Here is a 10,133-nt window from a genome sequence, read left to right as displayed (position 1 = left end):
TCATTGACACTTGCAGGATTTAATTAAGACATTCCAGTGCCCTTTGTATATCCCCAAGGGTCACACAAGCTGGCTGGACTGGATAATGTAACAGCTCTACAAATTCATGAACTTTGGATTCAACTGTAGTATGCGAAAACCTTGCTTAACAAAATTAAAATGTTCTTGACGCTAAGTGCTGTTCTGTGAATCATTTGGCCAATCCTGCTTCCTTAATTTACTCCTCTGTTCCACTGCCAGCAAGAAGAAGAATTGATGCCAGCACAAATTGTTGCCAGATGCAAAATAATGGAGTAAACCTCTGGAAGAGGATCCCAAGGATAAGTATAAATGCACTATGTCTTAACTTAATTAACCGAGAGAAGCACCACTATTTCATTCCTTTGTAACTGTAGAGAATAATAAACTCTCCTCCATCAGATTTTTGCCTGCAGCAGTTAAAAGGAATAAGGTCCACACTAACATGCTATGTCAAAGATCTTAATTTATTAGGGAGAAACCAGACCTATTTCTGGCAGCCACCGGGCACTGCCTCCTGGGGGCCACCACATTGTCACCTCCTCCCCTCTGGCCACTCTGGTTTGGAGTCAGAAGGGCTTTACAGGGTCCTCCTACCTACAGCCACTGCTCCCAGCACCAGTGCTCCCTGGGAATCATATGCCCTACCACTAAAACTTCTCCTCCTCAGCTCACCAGCATATCCCAGCCTAAACAATACACCCAGGACAAAATTAAAGGGATGAAACCAGGTATCCGCAACACAAAACAATAAAGTATTTATATCCCTCCAATTTACACACAACACTCCCTTTATGTAACGCTCTTGCCATTGCCAGAGCAATTTAGATGTCCACTGAAAACAAGATAACCCTTCTTAAAAACAGGTATGTTTTATGCACTCAGGGAAGAGTTACTCGGCTTTCTGCTGCTCAAACTGTACTGCCATCTCCATTCCCCTGGCCCATTAAGGCTGAAGGATCGGCAGAGCAGCAAGAGTTGAGCGTATTACGTCTGCACTTAAGGAACCACAATCCCATGTTTTGTTAGATCCTTTCAGGCTGCTGGGCACAGGAGGAGCGAGAGTGTTCCTTGTCAGCGTGAACATACTGAAGGCGTTTGAGAATGACAACCGTCACACCAAAGAAAAGGAAATTTAATAAAACACTTCCACAACCCAGGAATCCAGTATTTCACTACTATGAATGATTCCTTACTGTTGACTACTTATTTACTAGAGAGATCTTAAAAAGAACAATTTCACAGAAATAAAAGCCTGAAGAGATTCCAAAGGCGTTAATTTGCGGGAAAACAAATTAACAGATTTCACTAAAGAAACTGAGATATCATCTCAGCATTTGACGTGTTTCCATGATTCTACTGTTCTGACATTGTTAGCTGATAGTCCACAATCATACAAATTCTTTAAGCATGGAAAACCTTCACAATGTTCATATTTTAAAGCTACTTTTTAAGCAGTGGCTTATGATTTGTGGGAAAACTGCTCACCTGCAGGGTTAGAGGTTCAGTGTGAGATCTGCAGGAACTGTAAAGCAGTGCAGCCTCACTACCTGCCTACACCAGCTGAGAACCGAACCAGCAGCTGCACAAGCGGTTGAAGGACTCAAATGTGAGGCTCTAAAACATGAAGTTGATGAGGGCGGAGGAGGTTTGAAGGAACAGCAGGGTGTACAAACTCATCTCTGTGAGCGAAGTCTCCTCACATCTGCAATCTGTAGCTCAGGCACATATTTGCAAACTTTGGCAGTTCTGGCCGGGACAGGGGAATGGAAGATGGGTTTGACATTTGATGGATTTGAAAACCTGTGAGAATTGGGCTTGTTCAGCCTGGAGAAGGGAAGGCTCCGGGGAGACCTTATAGCACCTTCCAGTGCCGGGGGGGAGCTACAAGGAAGCTGGGGGGGACTTTTTACAAGGGCCTGTAGTGACAGGACAAGGGGTAACGGGTTTAAATTGAAAGTGGGGAGGTTTAGATTGGATATCAGGAAGAAGTTCTTCCCGGAGAGGGTGGTGTGGCATTGGGATAGGTTGCCCAGAGAAGCTGTGGATGCCCCATCCCTGGAAGTGTCCAAGGCCAGGCTGGATGAGGCTTGGAGCAACCTGGGCTAGTGGAAGGTGTCCCTGCCCATGGCAGGGGGGTTGGAACTGGATGGGCTTTAAGGTCCCTTCCAACCCAACCCATTCTGTGATTCTATGACACACTGCAGTTCTAACCCTTACCGTAATTACACCTGCGAGAGCACAGACACCAGGTCCCGCCAACGCCCGCAGGAAATCAGGGAGAAACCCTGAGTCACGCTTTTGAATAGTGCTAACAAACCGGGTGCCACTGAAGCTCATTAAGAATTTTGGTCACATGCACTCAGCTACTGAGATTTTGGCTCGCTGTAGGCATACGTAAAAAGCGCACTGTGGCCATCTGTAACTGCTTTAAGGGGGTAAAATTTCCACACAGAACCAGGAGTGTGTTTAATGCCAGAATGAAATAGCTGGAAAACACATTTCCAAATGTGGGGGTTGCTACTTATCATAGCCAAACCATTTTTTTCCCCCTGTAGTGTGATAGTCTCCTGTGGAAACTTCTATTTTCAAGCTATGGAAACAGAAATAGATTTTATAGGGCCAATTTATACTTTGCTTTTACCAAAGAGAGTCCTGAGTAAGATTAATACGTAAACATATGTAAATAGGTGCAGAATTTGACCCAATGAACTAAATAAATTCCTTGTGCAACATCACTAATACAGACAAGTTCATACATGTGGTGTATTCGGTCAATGATTTTTAAACTATGTTATCTCATAATGTGATTTATAGTGAAAAGGTTGAAGAGCTGCTAAACATATCCAAGTATATTTCCTGTAATTAATTCTACAGATGGAAGGAAAGCTTTTTAATGGTCTGGGCAGTGAAGCACTGAATTAGGATACTGTCCAAAACTACTGCCCGCTGGAACTGAGGGATGCCCACAAATCCCTGCCATGTCCCCTGCCCACGTGCACGCCACCTGTGTAATGCACACACAGTAGGTCTGCAAAAGGTTGAACTCGCTGTGCATTTGCTACCACCACAAGCATATATTCCCGTTTATATTTGGGCAATCACAGCCAGAAATATTAGCCAGACAAACATATATAGGAAACCTTTGATCCTGTCCTAGGCAAAACAAAAATATAGCATGATGCGGAGGTCTTTTCGATCTTATTTTCTAAGATTGCAGACTGGACATTAAAAAAGGAGTCTGTAATTTCTGAGAGAATACCCAGTGAAACAAGCCACTGCCATCTCTGAAACTCAGAAAGTATGGGACCAGAGCCAAGGGTTTCCCTTGTCAAAATGTCTCAAGGAAACAGCCTGAGGAAGGCTCATACTCCCAGGTATTCCCATACACGCTGTACCGAGCATCATACAAGCAAGTGCCTCTCAAACAGAGCTCTATCGCTCTTGTCCTGCCTTACGTCCTTTGCCACATTCCAGCCTGTGCCAATTAACCCTTCTACCTGGAATTCCAGAAAGAAAATCTCTGTTCGTTTCCCCAGTACACACTGTTGGGGGGCGCAGCAGCAGCAACTGCTGTGCTCCACACAGACGAGCAGGGGAACGATGTGTCTACAGAAACCGCTCCTGCTCACAGGGCTGGTGACTGGAAGCTGCTGCTACCATATGTCATCCTACTAGAATGCAAAAAACTCACATGCAGGTTGCAGTCTGGTGGAGTACAATTTACTAGTCGAGCTTGAACTGATTGAGATGATATTCCTTACTCCAAATCAATGTGGCCCATTATTACAATAGAAATTTATGCAGTTATAATACTACATCTGAGAAGACCGAGGAGTCACCAACTCACAGCCCAGCATCTGCGTGGCAGCACAGCAGGGCACAGCCCCAGCCCTGCTTCTGCCTGCTCCCTCCCACCCAGGGGCTACGAGGGGCTGCCACTCGGAGAATCCTATGAAAGGGAAATGCACTTCCTTGAAAATAAGAATAGAACCTTTGTGTATCTTTTTTTGGCAAGAAACACTCTGGAGATGCGGAGGAACGTTTTAGCCTTCCCCACATGCGTGAGTGCCCAGCCAGACCCTGAACTAGTTAAAACCATCACACAACCTAAAGATAGCTACAGCAATGAGTTGCAGGATGTATCACTTGTGATACAGCCACAGACCACGGGCAGGACAGAGTTAAGAGAAAGCCTCAAGTCATTCTGATGCCAAGCCTGCACCTCTTGCCATTGTACAGTCTATTACATGCTAAAAGCAGCTCTGTCAACCCAAGAGACGCTCGTCAATTTAATTTTGATGAATAGCCCTTTGGCCGCACAGAAGTAGTAAATATTAATGACTACCCTTGAGCTTGCTATGACAGATCAGAACACATTATCTGCCTTTCTCTGGAGGAATGCATGCACCTCTCCTGTTCCTCCTGGATATTGACTGGATATTGTCAATAAAAACTAAACGAACTCTTCAAACAGCCATACCTTACTGTGCGTTTTCTCCTCTACCATCTAAGCACCATATTCTAAACCCGTAAGCTTTCCGCTACGCGTGGCGGGGGAAACCGTGCACTTGTGGTGCTCCGTACCTCCATGCCAGCAGCACACATCCACCCCTCATGGCCATGGGCAATGCCATGACGTGAATTCACCGAGCACTCACCTCCTTCCTCCCTACAGCTTCGGGCAGCTCTCCACCTGGCCTGCCACCGTGACAACAGAGGAGGTATGCTCTCACTGGGCAATGGGCAGCTTCCCTTTTTATAGGGAACATAAAATGTTCTATGCCCTGCTCTGTGCATGGCAGAAAGAAGGGAGAGCTGTCACAGGGACACATGGGAGGGTCTCAGGCAGAGAGCTGTCTCATCCCAGGACAGTCGTGGCATGAGGAAATTATAAAAGACTCAGAAGGAAAAGCCAGAGAGGACAGAGAAAGGAATTACGTGGAAACTTGAAGTGAGAACAAAAAGAAGAAAGCCATGTCTGGTTTTGCTAGTTTAGTAGAAGGGGACCAAGAGGCACACGGGTCCCTCAGTCCTGAGGGTGAGACCAGCAAGTGGCATGGAACAGACCACGCAGCGACCCACGCAAAAGGAAACACAGAAATTATCCAGGAGCAGAGAGAGGAAGAACAAAAATCCATTGCTGCCACTACATTAACCTGCAATAAAACCCAACTGACCTGCCAAACAAGAAGACAACAGCTGTCTGTCACCTGTTAACCACCAAAAATGCAGGAGTACATGAAGCATAACCCTCAGCATCACCCCCAAGGTGCTGCTTTAGGGGCACCATAACCTCCAAATCCTTGGGTAGATTTTTCCTAAAAGCTGACAGGCATCATAACAAGAACAGAACTTCAAACCTGTGCATCTTTATTTTAGGTGGTCATGGCAACTTTATTTCAGGCCGTAATTCTCTTTGTAGGAAGTTTTGGTGAGAACCGACGCTTTGAAAGCTCTTTGATAATTTTTAGCACTGTATCACTGGAGGAGATCATGATCAACTGAGATTCTGTCAGCCACCTTTGCTACTCCCTGGCAACTTCACTACATACCTAAAGAAAAGATTCCACCCAGTAACATTTAATGAGAAGGTAACCAATATTTAGCTGTAGGAAAAATAGGGCAATGAAATAATAAAGCTGCAGGACCTTCTGGGGTCCTGGACCACGCAGAAAGCTTTGCTTAGCCTCAGGTAGAAAAAGTGGAAAAGAACAAAAGGATCCAAGCCCAGGAGCAGAATAATCTATAAGGTGCTTATAAAATTATAAAAAGAACTAATACATACCTCACTGACCATGCAAATGGCATACGGTACTTCCCCAGCTTGTTACAGAACTGTTTATTGGATTTTAACACTTTCTGTGCACACTACAAAAAAGAATATGAATTATTTCATCAGTATAATTATAATATCTGAAATACAGCACAGAGTGCATCCAAGTACTCCACTGCTGAAGAAGCTAGTGTCCCTAAAATAATTTAGCCTGATAGTGCCCATTACAGAAGGTTCTGGGTGGACAGCAAAGACGTCACAGATGAATGTGATGCTGCTGCTGAATTAAATCCCTTCTACACCCCTTCGGTCAGAACCGCGTTAGTTACAGTTCTTATTCCGGTTGTCTGTAATATACCCCGTGCAGATGCACTGCCTGCTGTGACAGAGAATCAGGTGCCTATCTCAACTTTGCTCATACATGAAGTGCATGAACTCCTAGTTTCTAAAAGACAGCAGACAGAAATTCTCTTTGAACAAAGACATAAATAGCATGGGAGTGCAGCACGAATGGATTCCTGTGTTGCAGCAAAAAAGGTACTTTCAGTGTAACTGACTGAAAACATCTACCATATTGCAATGGGTTGCCATACGTAAAGATTTGATCTTCCTGAAGTCAGTGGAGCTTGGACACTTGCGTTCTGAGGCGGGGGCCTCCTGTGAGCTCGTCCCGTCCAGCAACCACACGCTGGTGAGATTTCTGAGCACAATTTGCAATGTCTTCAGCTTCCAAAAGGGTGAAGTTGACAAAGAGGGAACTGATGTTCCTGTTACATTACCTTAAAAGAATCAGGATTCTTAATGTAAGGTTCAGCACTGCTGGCAATATTTCCTGTAAGCACCTTTTCTATTTTTGCCACTAATACGATCTCAGAATGAGGATTACTTATGGAAAAAAGAGCCTGTGGATAAAAGAGACAGTAGTTAAAAAGTGTATAGCAATACTGGAGAAATGAAATACTGCCAGTGCTCTCTGTTGATGGAAACAACAAACCACATTCAGAAAGGATTATTGGGGATTATCATCCCTATGTATTCAATACAGTCAGACGGAAAATGAAATCTTTGTGCTAGTGCTGAGGTAAGCTTGTGCACATGCAGCACCCTGCAAAGACACTGACTCGAGTCAAGAAGCAGTACGAGCCCTTCAGCATCCCCTAACCTACCTGTTCCTCTCGGACAGTACTTAAATGCTATCAGGGAGAACGACAGGGAGAAAATAAGGTAATGTACGGGGTTCCGGGGTAAGCCAACAGCAAGTACGTGGAAGTACTTTGAACTTAACGCAGCATCTTGATGATCCTTGAAGTTGCCAGTTTGTTTGGCCAGTTTGGGAGAGGTCAGCAAGTGAACCCAAAGAGCACAGGAAACATGGGCTGTTTCTCTAAACAGCAGAAACTAACTTCTTCTCAAAGTTTTGATTGTAAATGGTTTTAAAGTCTGTCAAGGGAGCTCAAACATCAAGCATCTGTACACAGGTACCACTGATACACAGAGCACTCTCAAAAACAAGAACCACTGGTAGCACAGATAGATTCTCAGATGGAAATGAACGCTACTACTGAACTAAACCAAGTCACATGAGTCAACGTTGTGTAAGTCACATGTGGAATACCTGTTTTGGGTATTTCAGCCATTCTTCTGGGAACCCCTTGACCTGTGGTTCTTCGATTTCATTTGAGTCAATATTTTCAACAGTGCCATTTTCTAATGAGAGCAAAGAACCAGAAATCATCTGTCTCACGAGTGTGTGGTTCAAATCCACATGAAAATCAGCAGAGATCTTCCTCCCATCCCTGACATCATACAGTGCCACGCTCACAAAGAAAGGCTCTACCTGGAGAAAAACACAGAAACATTCCTTTTTTTTTTTTTTTTTGAGGCATTTAAAGGTAGTTTGTTAACAATGTGCCAGAAAGGTAATGGACAGCTAACTTAGAAACTTGCAGAAAAAAAACACAAACCCATTTGTTACAGATTAAATGAACAGAGCCCCAGAGAAACACGTTACAGGGTTTTTAAAACGTACATTCAGAGTCACTATAAAAGAAAGAACAGCAAGGGTGGGCTTTCCAGGGGTCGTCAGAAATGCGACACAAAGATGACAAATTTAAGTAGATGGAAAATGTTTACTGGTACAGACAGAAATGGGTGGGTGTATTATTCTGTGGGAAACACACGTTCCATTTTGCTAGGAAACCGAGAGCATTCAAACTACTCTGACAGTACCCACTTATTCTATTGTGTAGTAGCAGGGAATTAAATCCTGTGACTGTAAGTAACCTCCAAATAGCCTCCATAGTTCTGCTGAAATAAATCAGTCTCAGAATAAGATTAACCAGCTGGTGGTGACACCTTCTGAGCTGTCCAGAAATCAGAACCTTAAACCCTTGGAGATAAGGAACAACACATAGCAGGTATAAATATATATATTTTATGTTTCTTCAGCCTCTGTAGTGAATTTTCACATGCCCTTGGTACAGTCATCGTGACTTCATTTAAACAGTTATTCCAGTCTGCCAAAAAAAGTATTGATTACATTATGCTAAATACGCACTCACCGTAGAGGTCATCTTCAAATGAAAAAAAACCAACCAACCAAAATTAATCAATGCCTCCTATGTAATATATGAAAGTTCAGTTGCCAGGACACTAGTTTCTCAAAAATTTCCTGCTTCAGAGGAGAGCTAACTAAAAGGTACGGACTTACAGCTACAACTCATCTTTTCTTAAAAAAAGAATAAGCAAAATTGTCTGCTTTGTCCTTCTTTTAGCTGGGCTTTTCCACTGATGGAACATTCAGTCCTTTCTATTTTGCTTTCTCTTCTGTAATTTAATCTGCTTGTTTCTGGTCTCTCTGAAAACCCAAAAAAACAATTCACCAGTCACACATACTCAGTTGCCCCCCTACGTAGGTCTCAGCAGAATAAATTTCTTATTCTTACAGCAATTAAGACCCCTCAAGGATCCTAACACTTCTGATTTCCCATTCAGCTGTAGCTAAGTCTGCAGTGTAAATCAGCTTCAAAATGTTTACTGAAAAGGTTCCTCAGTTTCATTATTCAAACCAAAAGGATGGGAAGAGGAGGAGTGAATGCAGTAAGTGTACATGATGCAGCTTTTATTTTACCTCCTTTTACCACAGTAAATGCACAGGGAGAGGAGAAAAAAAGAGAAAAAAACCACTGGGAAATAAGCAAAGCTTACATTGGTTGAAGGATCGTTTTCATTTTCAGTAACACAGGCCTGGAGATTCAAATTGAGAGATTTGCAAGTTATCAGGATCCTCTTTGCAGGCTTTTCCTCAAATGGCTTCATCACCGAGTTTGTCCCTGGAAACTCCTTTTTCTGAGGATTCAATGACTGAAATAAGTGGGGTGATTCGTTATATACGGGAAAAGCATGGCAATCCAAAACTAACAAGCTTTTTAAAGGTTTTCACTAGAGAGAGCTCCCCCCACCCTTCGAAGCTGAAGCCTTGGACATATCCAGTTGCTTGTTGAACTCCAGTCCATTCCGGTGGCTTAGCTAACCCAGTTAGCTCACACCACCTGTATTTTAAAACTTCTAAGAATCTGAAAAAACCCCAATCACTTACTGCTATATCAGGATCCAAAGAGAAAAGGTTTAGTCGCTCCATATTTCGAGAGGCTTTCACTGTTTCTTCTGTTTCTGTGGTGTACTGTGGTGACAGATAATAAATTAGTTTTCTGTACAAGAACAGAAATCCATAGTTATTAGACTTCTGAATGAGTGATCAATGTTTCACTTGTAACAACACTGCTCATTACTGCAGTAGTGATCCCAAAGTACCTCAAGTGCTCTTTGAAGGTTATATGCTTGTGAAGCAGGGATTTTCAGGCCATGATATACTTCTAAGGAACCCCAAAATAGATCAATTAAGTAATTCAAGTCTATATAGTTACTAAAGAATCCACTGGGTAAGATGTCAGAATGGTGGATCACTGCACTAACGCCACTTTAGGGATTCACATGTCAAGGAAAAAATAAAAAAACCCAACCCAGCCCCACAGAAACCCACTTGTGTCAGTGGGAGGGCAGAAATGGAGGCAGCAAAGTGCAGCTCAGCCTTTTGGGTGAGCAGACACACAGACCGCAGTGTAGCCCTCTCCCCACCCATCCCTCTGCCACAAGGCAGCAACAGTCACACCAGTTTTATTTCTGACAGACACATGCTTCAAGTAACAATGAGCTCTCAGATAAAACCGACTCAACAATGTCCTGAAGCCACCTGGAGCTTTCCTGCCCTGTTTTTTAAAAGTCTACCCTTGTGTCTAACTTTGACAACATTTCCCCTGCTATTTACACCCATCATCAG

At 43.4% G+C, this 10,133-nt stretch overlaps 1 protein-coding gene across 1 annotated transcript in view; it reads right to left on the bottom strand.

Annotated features, from left to right (window-relative positions):
• Positions 1-9,504, bottom strand: part of LOC104512793 (dedicator of cytokinesis protein 10-like) — a gene marked incomplete at both ends in the record, with an annotated part of 30,921 nt that extends 21,417 nt beyond the window's left edge. The window contains 5 exons of the mRNA XM_010155907.1: positions 5,807-5,889; positions 6,574-6,696; positions 7,410-7,631; positions 9,002-9,157; positions 9,393-9,504. Of these exons, the coding sequence (XP_010154209.1) occupies positions 5,807-5,889; positions 6,574-6,696; positions 7,410-7,631; positions 9,002-9,157; positions 9,393-9,504 (696 nt within the window). The remainder of the gene's footprint in view (positions 1-5,806; positions 5,890-6,573; positions 6,697-7,409; positions 7,632-9,001; positions 9,158-9,392) is intronic.
• Between the last annotated feature and the right edge of the window lie 629 nt (positions 9,505-10,133).

Source organism: Eurypyga helias, unplaced genomic scaffold (genome assembly GCF_000690775.1).
Source record: "Eurypyga helias isolate BGI_N326 unplaced genomic scaffold, ASM69077v1 scaffold48090, whole genome shotgun sequence".
Lineage (NCBI taxonomy): Eukaryota > Metazoa > Chordata > Aves > Eurypygiformes > Eurypygidae > Eurypyga > Eurypyga helias.
The sequence above is the reverse complement of the archived record's forward strand: the minus strand, read 5'-3'. Positions and strand labels throughout refer to the sequence as shown.